The sequence below is a fragment of the Chanos chanos genome, chromosome 2, assembly GCF_902362185.1.
Source record: "Chanos chanos chromosome 2, fChaCha1.1, whole genome shotgun sequence".
Classification (NCBI taxonomy): domain Eukaryota; kingdom Metazoa; phylum Chordata; class Actinopteri; order Gonorynchiformes; family Chanidae; genus Chanos; species Chanos chanos.
The window spans coordinates 51,648,562-51,669,173 of NC_044496.1; the positions used below are offsets into that span (position 1 = coordinate 51,648,562).

Genomic DNA, 20,612 nt, shown 5'->3' on the forward strand with positions numbered 1-20,612 from the left:
TGCATTTCAGCTTGATATGAGAGGGGAGAGATGTGGGCAGATAAGGACGTATTATCCTGCCGGTGCTGCGAGTCATGCTTATCCAACTGTCTATACCATTCATTTGTGACGACATTTTCACTGGCTTGTGATCCAGCCATTCTAAGAATAGATACTCGCTGCCTCAACAAACTCAACCCCAAATGAAAGATAAATATGTAATAAACAAGGTCCACTTGGAAGGAGTTTGTTCATACAGTGATAGGTCAATGAGGCTGACAATATGACACAGGATTCACCTCACTGATATAAATATACTCTCTCTTTGAATGCCCCAGCAGCGGCAGGGTTTTCAGAGGACACCAAGGATGTGGGACTTTTTTGTCGTTTGTTGAATTAGGTTTGTTTCTATAGCCATTGTAGATCATGCGATAACTCGCAAACAAGGCAGAAGGGATCGCAAGACATTGTACTGCAAAATGTTCTGTATTTTTCAGGCTCTGTGTGAATGCGTCATGTCAGCCAACGAGGGCAAAACTCTCCTAACATTTGAATAAAGCGTAAAGCTGCTTCAGGCACCGAGGTAAGGTGAGGTGGAAGGAGGCCCTCCTCCGGCTACTGTAGCCGTCGCTGAACTTTGAGGCAGTAGGATAACTAGGAGCCAAAAGCACTGGTGACATCTCAGCACAGGGAGTGGGGGCTGTTTGGCTGTCAAATATCAGGAGACGTCTGACAAGGGCTGCAAGTGCTCCATTTACAGAGGTTAAAGACTCTGTCCATCTCAAGTAGCCCAAGCTACACACTTGTCTGTTCAGATTGAAGAGTCCCAGTGTTGTTGTTGGTATAAAATGCCCACTGGAGCTGTTCTTCTGCAAATGCTTTTACCCGGACTGATTTACCACGTTCACGTCCTGTCAGAGGACGTGAAGTGGACGTGGACATGTAGCCCTCGATAACTTAAAACTACTCATCAAAAGAACAGAGCCACTGTTGTTTCGGACTTTATAACCAAAGTGCTCGTTGAGGTTACTAAAACAAACCGCTTTAGCCTTCCTACAGCAGTTGAATTACGTGAAGGGATTACTTCAAATCTGATGAAACAGTTCTCTCATCACACAAGACCTGTACTTTTAATTGTGCAGGCATAATGAAAACAGGAAAATACCAAAGATTAACCTCCACTGCCTCTCTGAGTCAACGAAGATTAAACTTGAGATGTTTTCCTGAATAAGTGGCGTTCTCATCAATCCACAGCCATGTTAAACCAACAGTGGCCAGGTAGTGGCTTGCAGCCCAAGGGCCTCTTCTTAACTACTTAATCAATCTGGATAACAAGAGTGGAACAGGGCAGATAGAAAATTGAACATAGTGCTCAGGGTCTCTTCAGCTAAAAAATGCTAATTAACCTCCCCCTCCACCTTGAATCAATTACTTATTATAATGCAAATACTGTACATCGGTTCCTCTATCTAATTTGGTGTTTATCTAATTCAGAACCAATGTTATTAATGAGAGGCCAAGTGCAATTTGGGGGCGTAATTTTCTGGAAGAAAACTTTTGTCGATACGAGTACTCCCATTAAGATGAATTCACTGAATGGAGCAACTGGTATTTGTAAAAAAAAAAAAAAAAAAACACAACAACAACAGTGCAGAAAAACAAAAGGGAAAAACAAAGCCATAGTATCTGGTGAGATTCGTACACCACAGTCAAAACAGGAAGAACTTGCAGGCAATGAAGAGGTATCTGGGGGGAAGACTCTCTCAAAATTCTTATCATCACTTGCTCATTGTGGTTCATTATCCAAGTCATCACACTCAACATTTTAACCAGGGATGTTAATAAATTTCTATGCAGTAGTTAATGACCCTATTGTTGAAATGGTGCCCATCATCTTTACAATTAACTGAAAAGCCATTACTCCGCAACAATAAAAGGCAAAATTTAGCTCAGTTATTAAGCTTTAACTTTGGTCTTTCTTGCCACACTATATTTAGGTATTACCAGTGTTTCCTTAACAACTGGCCAAGTTTGCTGTCTGTTCATTGTCAGTCCATTAGATTACCCTTGAATGCATGCAAGCAGCCATCTGTCCACTTTATAGTTCTATTCAGGCAAAGTCCATTAACCCAAAGACAACCATGGCCACTACTTTAATGAATGTACAGAAAATCTGTTCAATTACATTCTCACTTGCCTGAAACAAAACCACAGTTAGCAACTAATAGACTTCACACACACACACACACACACACACACACACACACACCATCAGTGTAAATGGGATACTTTCTGCTTCTGTGGACACATAACAAAAAATAACTTGTCAGTTTAAAAATGTTTTTAGTCATATGCTTCCACCAGCGCTGACGAGAGAAAAATCATCATCATCATCATCATCATCATCATCATCACAACCGTCCTACTGACCCTGATCATGAGAACAGCCTTCCTGATGTCACGCACGCCATCATACACCAGGCGGGAGGCGTCGATGAACTCGTTCTCATCCACGGGAAGGGATGGGTTGGCACTCAGGGCCTCCACGGCTGCCTCCACTTGCTCCGTGAACCGCGGCATCACTGCAAACGGGCGCAGGTCGCAAAACAGAAACAAGGCATGAGAAAATCACCGCAGCGGTACTTTTCAGGAAAAAGAAGATCAGAGAGGCTACTGGGAGCTGCAGTACAGGTGGGGGACTGCTTGAGCTGTAATGTTTAAGAGATGCCAGTGCTCTCCTTTAATCCTCTATCAGATATATTCCCTAAGGTTATTCACCGAGCCATCACAAGTTCTTTCCCCTCAGATAAAGCCAGTCTCTACAAGACTCCATTTGAAAGTAATATCAGTGGGATGGGGTTAGGGGGATGCGAGGGGTGGGGTGGTAATTTTATTCCAACAAATCAAATGTTTTTAGGAGCTAAAATGAACAAACAGATTGTCTGTTTAATAATTAATTGGATTTGGTTGGTGATTACAAAAAGCTTTTATAGCTAGAATGTGCTTTCTGCTGTTAGTCCATTTATTATATTTCCCCTTACATGTAATTTGGGCAGTGTGGAAGAGAGCACTGGGGAAATGTATTCACATTAGGTGATTCGAGACAAAAACCACTACACAATTCTGTGAAATTAGGTGCTTGATTTAGCATGATCTATAGCCGTTTTCTGAGCCATTTTTGGAAGTTGTCCCAGAGGCCGTGTGCTCTGTCTCATCCATGCCTTAATGGTCTCTACCCATGGGTTTTAGCCACATTTACATTAATATCTGCTCTCATTCACAATTTAGGTTTGCACTGGGACAATAAGGGCTGGGACGAGAAGGGAGGTACTTTGGGGAATATTCAAAAAAAAAAAAGAAAAAGGACATTTTCGTCTCTGGATCAACAGATATGGGAAAGGGGTTTTGAAAGTGTCATGGGACGTCTTCAGTCTCAGCACATTTGAATGCAATTTTTTTTGGCTAATAAACAAAAGTTGCCAAACCATTTGAGACTGGTATATTTCAATGTTTAAGAGTAGTTTGTCAAACGATTACTGTAAAAGGTATTTATATTCAACAAAGCTATTGTGTAAAAGACATCCAATTGATAAACACAAAATTCATTACAAGCAGTAATTAACTGAGTGGCATACGTATGTTAGTTACACCTTAAACACTGAGGGTTTTCCTCAGAATAACATGCTTTTCTCAAATAGTTTTTTCTAAACAGCAAAGAATAATACCGCTTAAACACATGGAGACGGGCATACATCTTTGCTATGCAAATTCAGGACAGGCAATCCAAAATTACGGGCAATGAACCCTACCTGTGTCTGTCAGAAGCTTGGTGGCTTCCAGAACCTTCTCTGTGTACACGCCTGGCTCATAGTTGTCCATCTCCGAGGTGACCACATGGACCACCCGAGCAGCCCTGCCTCGGATAGCGCCGGCGGTCCGGTCGAGCCCGTCGACGTCCTTCTCTTGTAGGGCAATGACGCACTTGTTCACATCTTCCAGGATGTGGTTTTCTGAAACAACAACATCAAAAGTCAGAGAGAAATTGGAACTGACCCAGGCTCAACAACAACAAGGACAAGGCAGGTGGGAGACAGAGCCGGGCGAAACAATGCATTAAAGCGGGAAATCCTCATCCTTCATGCTGTATTTGCATTGTCCCTGGCTTAAGAACATTAATAGGAACCACAAGGGCAGCCGAAAAGATTGGAGACAAACACTCAGACGGCTTATTAATGGGCGTGTGTAAAATGCAAATCGACATTGTGTAAACTGCAATCTGTCCTTGGATGTAGGTTAAAGGAGTCATCCTGGTTAATGCTTGATGGGACCTCTTTAAGGCTACGCCTGACGAGCAGTTTGTGTGTCTTAACTTACGTGACAGGACATCAATGTCAGAGCGCTGAGCTTACGCTCAAGTACCTTGCTCTGGCCCAATACGATTACAGAAGAATCTCTTTATTCATGGCACTAACCAAGGAAAACAATCACTCAAACACTACATTTTAAGATATTTTTTCCAATCAGAGCTGACGTATGCTTAGTTTCTGAAACAATATGATCCCCCCTCTTTTCAGAACCACTCAAAAGAAAACTTCCAAAACAAATAGCACAGAAGAAATCCCAAATGTGAGCTGTGATAAACATTTGGTGAAGATTTCTCCACCACTGAGAGAGAGAGAGAAACATACTTCAGATAGATGACTGGCCCAAGTCTGAAGTCTGACAATATTGAACAAAAAAACCCGAGACATACGGAAGGTAGAGAACAGGCTTATCTCTTACCAGACACACTGAGGAAATCATCAATCGACGTGATGTCATCTACGGCATCAGTGAGCACTCGCACCTGTTTCTCCCACTGCTCCTTAAACAGGTCCATGTTATCCTGGGCAACCTTGCTGTTTGGCTTGGCAGCTAGGGCCAGGGCTGCATTAATCACCTGCAATTACCAATTAAAGCCCATTAAGCTTCCATTACCCAAAAAAAAGACACATTTGCATAGCTTGATTATTAGGGCTTTCTTCTCTCGATTTTCCCTTTTTTTTTTTTTTAAATACTCCTCTCTCCCTCTCTCTCAATATACTACACAATTCATTGTTGGCGATTACGGAGCGATTGAGATTAATCCTTCCTTGTTTTTGTGGAGAGCTACATTTGTAGAGATCAAAGGAAGAGGATGAATGGGAGTCATTAGGCTGAGATGAAAAAGATGCTGCTGCTTGGTGAAGGCTGATGGGCTGGGGGGGGGGGGTAGGGGGCTGAGAGAGTTTCTCTGGTACCTGAGGGCAGAGGGTCTCCAGCTGGGAAGCAGCCATACGGACCAGTTTCACTCCCTCCTCGTTATTGGAGATGGAACATGCCAGGTTTGCAACCTAAGCGAGAGAGAGACACACAGACACATCACTCTGACTTCAAGCATGATCAACCACCGGAGACATGTTTAATAAAACAAAGCACAGCCGCGAGTCAGTTTATTTGACAAAGCTGAAAAATAGAGAATGGCATGATACCTGCAAGTGTGAGCCACACATGAGTTAAGATAAAGGCTTTTCTTTTATTTCTTAAATATGGTTTTTAGACTGTTTAATGATGGAGAATTTGCAGAGGGATGGCTGCTTTGCAGAGGGGTTTCCTCGTGTGATTAAATGAGGAGACTGCCATACAGCCATTACCTCTGGAAAGAAAGAAGCAAATATTCCTGACACTTTTAAAAACTCGACAGCCTGAGAACGCTGAGGTAAGCAAGTGCTGCTCCTGCTGCCAACGTTTATAGTTTGAAAGTAAATCCTGCGGTATTGACCAACAAATCAACTCCGTAAATTGCGATTCCCTGAACATTTTTGCATCTGGTGTGAGGAAAATATTACGAATCCACTTATGGTTATCAAATTCACATGGCAGAATTTAAAACACGGATATTTATGGGGTTGCAATTCCAGAAGATGGGTTTGAGATTTTCTATGAACTAAAGAGAAAAGAGTGGTCCTCAATTAGAAATGCCAGGAACCTTGTAATTAGTTTAACATAGGTCTAATGTGTGGAAACTGGAAAGACATACAGCGGAGTGCGAAGATACTCGGTTCAGAGTGCCGGCGCCAAACGCATCACTGCATGCAAGAGTGTTTTACAGAGACTCTCGCACTTGCTCAAGTACCATATCCGACCTACTCTCTTGAACAAGCATTCCAGTCCCTTCTGACAGCACACTTTGGAAACATTCGATTCGTGAATGCAACCCCATATTTTGAATTACAAGCGCTTGTGTACGTGTGATAACATTTAGCTGCTGAGTTCTCATCCTACTGGAGGTCTGTGGGCCCATGAGACTCAGGCGGTAGCCAAGACAGTATAAGGCAGGCTTTGTTAATGGAGCAACTGTGATATACACTGCTTAAAACACCTCACGGAAATCTGTCCTGCGGGCGATTCTGAGAATGTCCATTTGCCAGTCTTGTAGATTAAAGCGCTAACTTGAGGAGACAAAGAGGAAAAAAAAAGTGTCTGGCTGAATCACTGAAATATCCGTCATAGATGCACTGTAATGACATCTGGTAATACCAAGGTGTTTCAGTGGTGACTGTGAAAAATCAATTCATTCCATATATTTGCCGGTCACACTACCATTGTTGCAAACTTGACTTAGCGAGCCAATTACAGATTTTAATACAATATACATCAATGTCCATTGATTAGTTTACTTTTTTAATAGTTTCACAGGTTTCAAATATATTCAGGTTAAACACCAATCTCAAATACAGCTATGTAAAATAATTACTTCACAATTTCAGATCAAGGCAAGGGATTAATAATAAATGGATTCATTAATATACCAAACGGTTACATTTTCATTTAATTATCAACTTCCAGCCTTCGTGTGGCAAAATGTCAAATGTAACTAAAATTTTGCATCATCGACTGGCAGAGGGAGTTTCTAAATTGCAAATGTATCGAGCCTTTTCAGAGGGCAGACTTCTCAGCGCACTCGACGTATGGGTTGCTGAGGCTAATAGTTTTAACCCCGCCGACAGACGCCGGGGTCACCGGCACTGTCACTTTATGTTCCAAAAGCCCTGAGGTGGCACGTCCAGCGTGGAGCCTGCTGATCCATTTTCACGACAATGTGCTTCGGCACAAAGGTGGTGAGGAGTAACGGCTCCGCTCACTCCACACACGACTCATTTGCAGTTAAATGTCAAGCAGATTCAGGCAGAGGGACAAAGTCCTTCTCTGTGCACTTAGGTCCATCATTTCCTCTTCCAGCTCCTTATGACTCCCCTTGTGCTTGCGCTACTGTACATCTTACTCCCATACACAAATTAGAAAGGTGCCCTGGATCAATGAACAAGCGCAAAATGAGTTTCGCGTTTATGCTGCCCGACACGCGCTTACTACGTCAACGCCACGCCTTCTCCGGCTCGCGGGAACGGATACGTCGTTGTGGGATGATGGCTATTCAATTTGAAAATCAAGGAAAATTAGGTTTTTCATGTGTCATCCAGTTAGCTGGCAGAAAATCTTTCGAAAAGCATCACATCAAATCTGTGAGCGATTCCATCCTGACAACCTTACACTCTTTGAAGTTCAGTAATTATTACATTTGTCAAACCAACTGCAGGCCAGGGGGGACATATAATTTGTAACGTGGTGTGGATTAATGCATGACGTAAGCAAAGCCCATCATTTCTGCTCATCTTTCCAGGCAGCATAAGGCGGCACATGGTAACACAGTCCCTGTAAAGTCTCTATCCCTAGAGCAGCAAGGAACCTTTGAGAACATGGCCTTGGGGCAACAAAACTAAGCCCCTTCTATTTTTACTCCATTTCAGGAATGATGCATTTCCATGGTATAAAAATGGAATCTTCTCTGTGCATTACTGTGAACACATATTGGTACGCCATGCTAAGGGAACTGGCTGATGTAGCCACTAAAGCCAAAAGCATTAAAAGGTAAAAATATGACGCGAGTTGACTATCGGAACAATACCCTGGATGACTGCGACTTAGACGTTTCATAAAAAGCTCCAACCACACGCCAGATTCACATTGGGATGGCTTCTCTACAAAACTAAATCATATGAAGGTACGGTGATAGAGGAGAATGTAATTCAGTACAAAAAAAAAAAAAGGGGGGGGGAGGGAGTGTAAGAGTTGGCACTTTTCACTGCCCCTAGAGAAAGAGGAGAGAGTCTTCATGTCTTTTGTGATGGAACCAAATGAGCGAAAAGGGAAATGGAGAGCTGGTAAGGGTTTCTCCTCAATACCCACACATATCCATGGATGCCTTATTATACTGCAAATTAAACGGCGCTCCCTGCAGATATTAAACCACACCTACGTAGGAGCAGCGAGGATAAATTCATGTAAACCAGCAACGTGCTGCTATTCCCCAAGATGGGAGGATGCAGAATTGATCTCAGAAGTCAGTAAAAACACAGGGGGAAAAACCTGACTCGGAGTTGAAAGGTAAAAATGACTCAATAGAATATGTCACATTATGGTTATAGTTGGTGGTTAGTGTTCCTTGCTTCTTCCTGTCAATCTGTGTAGTAGAAATTCTATGTCTGCACAACCGCCAAATTTACTGTAAAGTCTGGAGCAAGTTCCCCATTTCTAAACCAGACTGAACCTTTGCTCCATCTTCAAGGTTAAATAAGTAAAAATAATTTTCCCCTGGACATTTAGCTTCCTGTAAGGGAAGCTTTCATTTCTCTTCAAAAGGTATTAATGAGCAACACCTACTTGGTGTTAGTCATCAGCAAATCTGGAAAGACCAATGGAAAGCACATAGCTCTCCGTTATTGTGTTCATTTCTCTTCCTGTTGGAAACTGCATTAATGTTGAAGATGACAGAAAAATCAATACAATAAAAACCCCACTGCACTGTTAAATGAGCATATGTTTCCAGGCCTACTGATTGAATATAGTAATTCTTAAGTAGCATCAATGGATTATCCCTACAAAAATGTACTTCATTTTATTATTGGACTACAGTTCTATTCTGTTTGGCAGTACTCTAATTTTATTTTGACTTCCAGCTATACGGTGTCGTCATTTACTTAGTTCAAGTCACATCCAACAGATGCTCATTTGAACAAATTTAGAATGATCTAAAAGCATCAGTTCTGCCGAGGGAAAATAAAATCTGCAAGTTGGGGAAAACATACACACATACATACACATATACAGACACACACATACATACACACACACACAGTGAATAACTGGAGTTCTGACCTGATTAGAAGGCTTTAAGCATGGACTAAGGAGCTATGCACAGCTGATTTCATACATCCATAAATTGGCGATTTTACAGAGTACAAAGGCCCAGAATCTGCTCAGTTTTTTTGTTATTTATCCTTATCACTGTAAAACAAAAACTGAAGCCACAACCGCTCTCATACATAAGTACCAAACGCTAATATTCTGCCAAAGAAAGCTTCTACAGCTGGACATTTTATTAATTATTCTGTATAGCAGTTAACATCCATATGGTTTCTCTCGTTCCTGATGTCTAATTCTGGAGTGAAGGGGTTTTTTTTTTTTCCCTTTTTTGAATATGCTGCACTGCCTCTGCTAACACTTGAGCCCCTGTTGAGTCTTCAGCCTTTGAGCAGTGGCACCCTTTCACTTTGATTTCTCAGATCAGTCTTCCTTCCACTACCAGCATGTCACACTATGGGTCAGACATACCCCCCATGGGGAGAGGACACTTCCAAATGTCAATGGAAAGAGCCCATTTATAATGAATGATCTGCACAAATACATTTTATGCTAGGTGCACTGAAGTGTATACATGGCAATTTCCATAAGACGACGTACTATTGATGCCACGGTATTTCCGGCCAGGGCGTCAGATTTTATCGCCTGACATTTTGGTCCAGAGAAGGTCTTCATTCTTATCATATGGACTTGTTAGGTGGAAGACCACCAAAGACGATGCGTAATGTTTCAGTCAGCTGTGGAGAGGATTTTAAAGTCCACGTTGTTCCACATGAGAGCATTGTCTGTTACAAAGATATTGGCAGAGGAGATGCAAAAAGACCCATTCATAGGTCTATGATTCAGCTGGGGCGAAAGCACTACAGTGAAGCAGATTTCTTGTGCAGTCCGTCAATAAGAAATAGGATATCCAACTGTTGAGACAATGAATACATTTCCCCCGAGGCAGCACTTAACCTTGGGTATAAAGAAGTTTTGCTCCTCTGCCTGGGCTTAAAATTTGATTCACAGCTGTGACCATCCATACAAATGCAGTGTTTGTCTGGCCACAGCGGCATCAAGCATCAGTCTCCTCCTTTCACAGAACAATACCATAAAGCTCAGGTTTGTTGACTAAGCTACTCTTGCCTGACACACAAAAAATTACTAAAAAAAGAAAAGAAAAAAAAAAAAAAGCGTGGACCAGAGCTGGCTGAAAATTAATTTAAAGGATTTGGAATGACTGGTTCCTGTCCCAGTACTTCTGCACAACCCCCTACCCCATGTCCTAAAATTCTAACAAAACGAAAGGCATGAGAGATCAAACAAATGTTATCTTCAGTTTCTCTCACCCAGTTAATTTCGTGACTGTAAGAGCCCGGGCATAGTGAAAGGGAGCACTGAGGACTTCTGAGACATGGTCAAATAATTCAGACAAAGACAATACTTCCCAGGTCTGCACGGACTGTATCTTTAGAACACTCAAGTCTAAACAGAACACTGTGTCCACCGTCTCGACCTAGGCTTTCAGGCCGTATTTGATGTTTGGGAACACGTTCCGCGACTCTGTGAAACCTGTCTTACTACACTGTTTGAATACATACCGAAATTATTGGGGCGGACTCAAATAACTGTCAGCCGCTTACAGCGGACCTGCTCCACCGTTTTGAAGTAACACAGATGAGAAACAGTTGTATGCCATTATATACATAACGTGCAATCATTTGCTTTGAGACAGATCCAAACTTTAACATGTACCATATGCATAGATGACAGAGACAGGTGCCTACCTCAATAAGCTTGTTGGCATGTTCACGGAAAACTTGGGCATATTCCTTCACTTCCTTTTCATTACCATTCTTGGCAGCCTCAATCAAGACCAGCAGAGGAACGTTGGTCTCCAAAAAGGAGTCCGACACATGGTCCATAACAGCCTTCCTCAGCTGAGAGGATAGAAATGAATTCAGTATTTGCCAAGCAGAGACCGCTGTAAGTAAATTTTACAAAGTACAAAACACGATCGCTCACTTCTGCCCAGCATAATTCTTAGGCACGTTCATGATTAACGCGACTATATAAAGACAAACATGTATTGAGTTTACAACAGTTATATCATTCCCAGCCGAACAATATAAAAGCTACTGCTGGCTGTTGAACACGGAAACAAAATGTTTGGTTTTTTTACTTTAATGGCCGAAACACAAAAATCATTGGTGTTTTGTGTGCGCTATTATTAACCTCTCCATCACTATGAGATGGAGGAACAGCAGAGGGAGGAGAGTGAAACAAACCTGTCTTCGCAGGTCACGGGTCTTCTTAGTCATCCTGTCAATGGCTGTGTTGAGGGCATCACTCCTGTCCTTGCGCCCAGCCTAAGAGAGAGGAAACACGGGAAAAGGATTAGTGGGTGTCACTTCGCTTGTTTATTCTTGTTGCTGTCATGTTAAAGAGAGAGACAGGTGAAAGTCAGTCAAGGCTAGGCAGGAATGACCAATGACAGTAGCTCAGATTGCAACCAAAGTGGTCATTGTTTTCATAATAAACATATCTGAAGTTTTCTATGGATCACTCCCCATCAGGATAATAACGACCCACTACACCTTTGGAGACCTTTAGATCTACAACGACATCATTCTACTGAATTTAAGTCTTATCAGAAATTAGTTCCTTGTCAGTCACACTTAATTAGTCTGTTAAATTTTATATATATATATATATATATATATATATATATATATATATATATACACACACACACACACACACACACACACACATATATACACACACACACACACACACACACACACACACACACACATACACACACACACAAATATAAACTTTCCTGGAGTTAACACATAGGGCTACCAGCCACTCTACCGGGTGCTTTGTTTCTTATACAAAGCAATCGCTCATTAAGCCTAAAACAGATTACATCTGAACAACCACTCGAACAAGCACTAACACTGCGGGACAGGAGTGGGTTAAGCATGACAAAACAGGGTTCACTGTTGCGTGGCCGTGGCATGGGGAGAACAGACAAATCTCTGAGCACGGTGCCTTCAGAGCCCCTGACCACTGGCCTATCCACCATTGCTCCCAGTCATTTAGTAAGTGTTGGAAGAGTGGACTTCACTCACATGCCCCAGACAAATTACTCATGTGCACTGGGAAGGTAAATCTCTGTGCAGGGAAGAGGCCTGGGGGGATGTCGTCACAGGGGCAATGGCAGCTAGAGTGTGACAGCCAATGAAATATGGTGGTGGCAGTGACCAACCCCCCCTCCAGCCCACCGGGTGGTATACTGTTGGAGGCAAGGGAATGCCATCGGTCTTAATCCCCTCTGATTTTGTGCCGCTTGAATGCAAACACCGCCTGTGCTGCACATTCTCAAGTCTAGCTCTGTGAGGTTTTCTCTTCCTCTTGTCAACTTCACAGACCCTATCCTCAGGTGTTTCATTTAATAAGATTAAAAAAAAACACACACAAAAAAAAAAAACTCCATAATATTTACTTGGACAGGTAACTTCTCATAAGCATAACTAAATGAAAGTGAGTAAGTTAGTACACAAAGTAATAGACATCAAGAGATCCCCAAGAGGCCAAATGATTTGGATTCTCTTTCGATATTGATTTTGCTCCAAGCAGGTCTTCTTAATTGGAGAGCCATTCGATTCTCTCTCACTGGTTTAGATGGTGTTTTCATGCATAGGTTAAGATGACGGGGCACTATCCAACTCCATGTGCTCTGGGAATAGACATTTCCCAACAGAGCACATACACTCAAGAAAATGTGTTTTTCAAAACATTCAAATTTTGTTGAGTGGTCCCAAGAGGATACCTATAGAAAAGAATGCATCTGTTGCTTACCAGGTAGTAACCTAATTTAGTTCAGTCAAGGTCATTTTGAATTATACACAAAAAAAGATGTATTACACACTTCGCAGCAATGATGGCACAGACACCATCACACATTATTAGACTGAGTAAAAAGAGAATAAGTAATGCACCCCCCCCCCCCCTTTTCTGGATAGGCTACAAGTTTTACAGTCCCTGTATGAACTCAGACGACAGGCAGCACAAGACGAAATGAAAAAAGGACCGCCAATATACAACCAATTCTAATTTCTGTTGGTTTTGTGTCCTCTCATCTTCAATATGAGTTTTTCAGTCTGAATACTCCTCCAGCACTGCAAGTCAGTTCCCCCACCACAATGCAACAAGAGCATAAAGGTCCATCGTGACGTCAGTTTTCTTGTGACGTGGTGCGTTTTGAAGAAAAGGTAGTAAGGGGAGCCAATCTAATTATGAGATATCAAATTGTGCTTTTTTTTTTCCCCAGAGATGCCACCTTAATGCAATGCAAAATGTAGGCTATTAACAGTCTAAATTAAAACATAATAACAGCAATTCTCTTTTTAAATTAAGCATCATCCATTTAAATTATGATTGAGGACAACAACCAGAACAACTGGCTAAATGTCGAGTATTCAAGTATGCACGCAAAAAAAAAAACAATTGTGAAAACAACATCCCACACCAGCACTGTTAAAGCACACAAGATCAAGACACTGACTAGACAGAGTGGAGACGGAGAGATTTACAGTGATGGTTAATTTCAGCTGTGAGCTGCTGCAACATGTTTAAGTTATCAATATTCTGATTGTGACGAATCAGAGAGGGGGAGAAAAGATGCGGGGTGGGGGAGGGTAGGAGGAGGAAAGAGCACTGTGTGCAACTGTGCAAGGCGGAAAGCGAGTGAGCGAGTGAGAGAGAGAGAGAGCGAGCGAGCGAGCGAGAGAGAGAGAGAGAGAGAGAGAGAGAGAACAGCACTGATGATCGACGCCAGCCTGCCACCACTCTGTAGCAGTGAGTGGCTGCAACAAAAGCACAGAATAACATCTCGGCTTCTCTCTCCTTTTCCCTTCCCTCCGCATCTCTCTCCCTCAGTAGCGAGAACTCCGCACAACGTTGCTGAGCTGCGTTGAGCTGGCGTTGTAAGCGGGGTCCTTGCCTGACATCAACAAGTTAGTGCTGAAGGACCCGAAACCATGAAAGAGGAATGCTTCAATGCTTGATCTTCAATTAACCAATTGAGCTGACATCATTGCGGTGGAAGGAAAGAGGGAGAAACGGGGGGGGGATATTGTTCACCAGAGTCGCCTTGGATGCAAATCACCAACTTCAAAATTAAGGATTCCTGGAAGGGAAAATACTTGTCTGTACTAAATCTGGGAATTGAGCAGGAGGGAAAAAAGGACAAACAGAAAATCTACATCGCAGGACATGGAATTTCTGAATTTGTTTCAACTGGGGGGGCACAGCATTGCTTTCTTTCAGAAGACCTTGATTTCTTTTGTATTTGCTCAAAAGGGTTTTCTTCCTTTGGATTTCTTTTCCATCTGGCTGCTCCAAGAATCTGCGGAAAAAGACAGTTGAATGCAGCCTCCGATGTGCACAAAAGAATGGGTAAGTTAGCTCTTTTATACACAGAGTCTGGACTTGAATAGGAGATTGAGTGAATAAGAACAGGCAGAGGCTGACAGAGTGTCCAGAAACATCTATGCACTTAAAATGCTTTCTTCCATTTTCTTTTCTTCTGGGAGAGGGGGTGGTTCGTACAAAATCTTGATTTGTCACGACACTGAATTACTGTTGTTTTATCGAACAACAAAATGACCTCCCAATCCACTAAAAATAAGTATCAGAACACAGAAATTAAATCCTTGGCACAAAAACTAAATGAGAAACCAAATTAAATTTTGGGAATTTGTAAGTCCTGAACGTCATTGTAATGCGTGTATAATGATGATAAATGTCCAATAGCAATTGTGGCCAACCAATACATATAGCAAATAAAGGAGATATTACTGGAACTTAACGCAAAACACTGTTAGATATCCAGCATCAACTTGGAAGTATAAATATTGAAGTACATGGTGAGAGAGTAAGAGGAAAGAAATTTCCATTTTCAGAAGCGATTAGAATCCCCTCCCCCGGTTTATTTTCTTATCTTTAAACCCACCCAGGTTTCCATTCAAGGTGGCCATTGGTGGGACAAGCACCAGCGGCACTTTGTGTGATCAGCATGCTACTGTGCCTGCCTCTTGTGTCATGCACAACCTGCCCTCAGAAATGCCGCTGTGAAGACCTGCAATTTTACTGCGACACACAGGGGCTCCTGGCGCCCCCAGATGGCATAGACAGAGGGGCCCTGGGGCTCTCGCTCCGGCACAACAGCATCGTTGAATTAAGCCCAGACCAGTTCTTCGGCTTCACTCAGCTCACTTGGCTCCATCTGGACCATAACCAAATAACGACAGTGCAAGAGGATGCCTTCCAGGGGCTGTATAAGCTCAAGGACCTCAACCTGAGCTCCAACCGCATCACCAAGCTGCCAAACACAACCTTCATTCACCTCATCAACCTCCAAATCCTGGACCTCTCCTTCAACCAGATGACTGCATTGGAACCTGAGCTCTTCCATGGGCTCAGAAAGCTCCAGATCCTCCACCTGCGCTCAAATTCCCTGCGTACGACACCAGTGCGGGCTTTCTGGGACTGCCGGAGCCTGGAGTATCTCGGCCTCAGCAACAACAGGCTTAGAAGCCTAGCTCGGAATGGTTTTGCAGGGCTAATTAAGCTGCGGGAACTCCATTTGGAGCACAACCATTTGACCAAAATCAATTTGGCGCACTTCCCGCGGCTGGTCGCTCTGCAGTTCCTCTATCTACAGTGGAACAAGATCAACAATTTGACATGCACCATGGAGTGGAGTTGGACAACTCTGGAGAAACTGGATCTTACTGGGAACGAGATTCGCACCCTCACCCCTGAAGTGTTCGAGACTCTGCCAAACCTGAAGATACTGCTGCTCGATAACAACAAACTAACCAGCCTCGACACCCAGACCATGGATATGTGGAAGTCCTTGAGCACCATTGGGTTGTCCAGCAACCTTTGGGAATGTACCAAACGGATCTGCAGCTTAGCCAACTGGCTGAGTACTTTTAAAGGCAGATGGGAACATTCCATCCTCTGCCACAGCCCAGAGTACGCACAGGGTGAGGAAATATTGGATGCTGTTTATGGATTCCAGCTTTGTCAGAATTTCTCAGCACCAGTTGTCTTGCCCAGTACTACTACTGAGGCTACACTGCCCCAAGAGATCACTAGCGGATATATGCAGACTCAAACACAGGACTTCTATGCAGAGGTTTTTGGGAGCTTTACAATTGTCACCACAACCACAACAACCACTCAAACCCCTCGCACATCCATGGCTACTACCACTACGGTGGAGGGGACAGAGGTTACAGAAGACTACTCTGATGTGGACAACACAGTGCTGACCCACAGAGTCATAACTGGCACTATGGTCCTTTTATTTTCATTCTTTCTCATAATTTTTGTAGTGTACATCTCACGAAAGTGCTGCCCCCCAACTTTGCGGCGAATCCGCCACTGTTCAGCCATTCAAAATCGGCGACAGATGAGGACCCAACAAAGGCAACCGATGGCAGATCTGGCCACCCAGGTGCCATATAATGAATACGAGCCAAGTCATGAGGAGGGCGCTCTTGTGATCATCAATGGTTATGGGCAGTGCAAGTGTCAGCAACTGCCTTACAAAGAGTGTGAGGTATAAACTGTTATTTATTACTGCAGTTTAACATTTGACCATCTCAAATGATACAGGGTTTGTTTTTGGACTCCATTTTCAGTTTGTACGAACAAGCATAATTTCTTTCTACTTGCTAGCTTTGAAAATTGGTGAGAGTCTAAGGTGACTGGGGTGGATTTAAATAGAAGAGATATAGATAAATTCACAAGTTTATTTTTGTAATATGAATGCAAGGTTCATATGAAGCTGGGGCAATCAATTAATCTCAATTCAAGAAGGTAGGTTGTGATGTCACGGCATTATTAGTGTCTATATTCTGCAGTTCAGAGGCAGCAAGAAAAATCCATAGCCAAATTGTGTGGAACCTGTGTTCCAGACATATGTCCCAGAAATAACATACCTTCTGATAAACAGTGAAATTTCATTTAATGAAAAAAGTGTTGCTGCTTATGGGAAGTTTTAGTGGTGCACATCAGACAACACTATAATTCTGATTCAAAATAATTTTTTGATGAAATAAAAAAAAAAAGACTTGGATTGGTGCAAAAGTGAATTTTTACACACTTTTTTTTAAATTGACAAATGATTATAATGTGCCACAGCTCATAAATTAGACAAGAGAATCCAAAAAGCCTACATAATGGCTTGTTAATACAGCAAAATGAGAGCCTGTTTTTGACTGATTGAATTTAATTTTTCACAAATTGAAAGAAAGCCTTCTTGTTTCTGGATTTTTAAATAATTTAAATAAACTATCCCTTTCTTTGAAAGTTAGATCAGCACTGTGTCTGTGTAAAGGTTAATGTCCAGTACATCTCCGCATTCGCTCTGCCAAAACGTCTGGATAGCTCCCTCAACTGTGACCTCAGCAGGGATTTATTAAATGATATATGGAGACAATTATTCATTTTATCATTATGCATATGAAAATCCTTATGAGAATAAGATGGCTTAGTCATTAATATTCCAGCTCACCAATGACATTTTCACTGTGATAGTAAAACAACCACAATATTCACTGTATCATAAATAACAGATAAAGATTATTAAGCATTCCACAGGAATACAAAAAATACCTGTGTGGGCTAAGCTTGTACCAGTAGAAAACAACGTCCGGTATCAACATTTAACATCAGTGCAGACAACTGACGTCATCAAAAATGCAGGCCAATACAATCTTTCATTTTACTGTAACACAGTCAGATACAACTGTGGGGGAGGCACTACTTAAAAAAAAAAAAAAAAAAGTAAGCCAATATATAAAATTCTACTCATTCTTCCCAAGAATTTATTTATATGATAGATTCATTTTTATATAAGAGGTTAATATGTAATACAAGCATAGGTTACCACGTTAACCTATGATGACAAATTGTCTGTGAGTCTTTAAACAGAATAACAATACATGTAGAAGGCAGAGACAGTTAGATAAGCTGCATACGTTAAGGACTGTCTTATGAGCATACATTTGCCCCTTTCTGCTGCACCTAGCTGCATCTTTTTGAAAAATACAACAAAATGAATGAATTTAGACTGAGTGCATGGATTAGAGATTGGGATTGTCTCAACAACATATACTGCAAGGTACCATGACAAAAAAAAGGCTCTTTATTCAGATCAAGTGAACATAATATTAACTGACCGAAGAAAAAATAGTTTAACTTATGAATTAAATGCCCCTCTAATCCCCCTTTCAACAAAGACCAAAAAAAAAAATGAAAAAAATGAAATATCGATAACCATCAAATAACCATCAATCATATAAATGATGTGTACCTTGACATACAGCCCAAGTCTAGTGTTGTAACTTTCAGCTGGCGAACAAATCGAGAGGAAAACACTGCACAGAAAATGTTGCCCTAAAAATAAATTCATGCATAGCCCTGCAACACGCAGCCTCAATGCAGCAGAGAGCGTAATCACACCTGACAGCTCCAAGATTGAGCCAATTAAGGCCAGGCAAAAAGAATCTAATATTCTGTCACCCACACCATTGCTCCAGCAAGATTTACTCTGCTTGGTCATTCAAAAGTAGCACTTACAAGGAGAAACATCCTTGCCCTCTACATGTGAGAAAATTGACAAATCTCTCTTATGGAAAGTTCTAGCAGCTGCCCTTCCATAAATAAAATGTAGCCTATATTAGACTATATTTTCAATGAGGAAAAGAAAGAAAAAGAAAGAAAAAGCTAATATGGTAAGATCGAGACAGCGTATCTTAATTGCAGAGAACCAGTCTGCGGCTGGTGTGCGTTCTCTCTACTCTGTAAGAAGGGAGGACAGACTGGGGACATTTGTATGCAACACTGAGAGGATGTGAATTAGCATCAGACTAAAGAAGCCGCAACAGCTCTTTACTGTTTCGTTGATGGCAGGGGTAGGGATAGAAAGGGTGGTTGGTACAGGGAAGGAAAACAGAGGGTAACCTCTTCTTTCCTTTAACAATCAAATGAAAAAACCCAAGCATTTTCACTGTGCCATGATCTAGGAAACATTGATGTTGGGGGGTGGGGCGGGTGCTCTTAATGACAGGTTCTCGACAAGACAGCAGCGTTAGTCTAAGTATGAAATCTCAATCAAAACATCGTCTCAGCAGACTTACAACAAAGGCTTTATGCCGTGGTTCAGGAAATACTCATTCATGAAACACTCCATAGAAAAAAAAAGGTATTAAAAAATGGCAAGGTGTGCATCCTTAGGAGAGGAGCCAGTAATTCCATAACATGCAAAGGTAATGAAAAATTAACCTTAACAATTTCAATTCATAACATTATAAAATGTATTTACACAAAAATGACACATCCCAGCTATTTGGCAGGCTTATCAAAGTGATTGGTGAGGTGGAAACACAAGAGCTAGCTCAATGAGAAAGCTGTAAAGAACCATCTGTGAGGTGTATCTCCAATTCTTAAATAGGCAATCCAGTGACACAACTAAAAGCCATCAACTAATCTCCCTCTGCAAAACTAAGCAAGCTTCCAGTCAAGAAATTTTGATACAGTAAGATTAAAAAAAAAAAAAAGCCACGTTCTCATGCTCTCAGACTGAGGACATGAGGTGGTCTGTGCACTCCTGCACATGTGCAATTTGAACATTTCCAATCCACTCCAAGTACTTCCACATTCAACTGTTTGGAATTAGGGGAAAAAATATATATGTATACAATTTTAGGACCATTGCTTTACGGAGCTGAGTACATCCTGATGTTCCATCACTGAAACGGTTTTAGTTTCTTTTGGCTTTACTGCAGCTCAGCTAAGCTTTCTGTGACCCTTACAAAATGTCTTGCATGTTTCACAAAGACTGAATCAGTTTCCCTGACGTTCATCAATGCTAAACAGGAATATGATGGGCGAGCCTTATTTCCTGATGTGACAGCTTAGAGATGGAACTGGGCGAGGTGGAACTGAGACTTTACCTACAACAATGGACATCTCACTGTTAAATAATCTGCTTAAAGTGATTGAAAAACACTAATTTGTAGAAACATGCATCCATTGGCACTCCAACTCTTTGTAAACTGTTTTTCTTTTTTCTTTTTTTTCCCCTTTTAGTTGGGTTTTTAAATGTCATCAGCTAAAGTCTTGCTCCTCACTTTGCCCAAAACTTGATCTGAAATCACAACCCCAACCTCTTTGTGCAAAATGAATGCTTTTCACCCCCTTTTCCTTTTGTATTGTAATCTGTAAAATTTCATATCTGTATAGTGGATAAAGATGTGGCCAACCGAAAAGATCTTTTTCCTTAAAACATATATTTTTAAATAAAATGTTACAATTAAGGAGTGTTCTGGTCTGACATCCTCATT

General features: G+C 41.7%; 1 protein-coding gene across 2 annotated transcripts in view; it reads right to left on the reverse strand.

Moving 5' to 3' along the window:
- The window catches only part of ctnna1 (catenin (cadherin-associated protein), alpha 1), a 68,741-nt gene that overhangs the window by 17,616 nt on the left and 30,513 nt on the right, over positions 1–20,612 (reverse strand). For both annotated transcript variants that reach the window (XM_030792614.1, XM_030792606.1), the window contains exons 8-13: positions 11,469–11,549; positions 10,968–11,120; positions 5,259–5,351; positions 4,762–4,918; positions 3,789–3,989; positions 2,410–2,561 (exon numbers count right to left, since the gene is read on the reverse strand). In XM_030792614.1, coding sequence (XP_030648474.1) covers positions 2,410–2,561; positions 3,789–3,989; positions 4,762–4,918; positions 5,259–5,351; positions 10,968–11,120; positions 11,469–11,549 — 837 coding nt within the window. The remainder of the gene's footprint in view (positions 1–2,409; positions 2,562–3,788; positions 3,990–4,761; positions 4,919–5,258; positions 5,352–10,967; positions 11,121–11,468; positions 11,550–20,612) is intronic.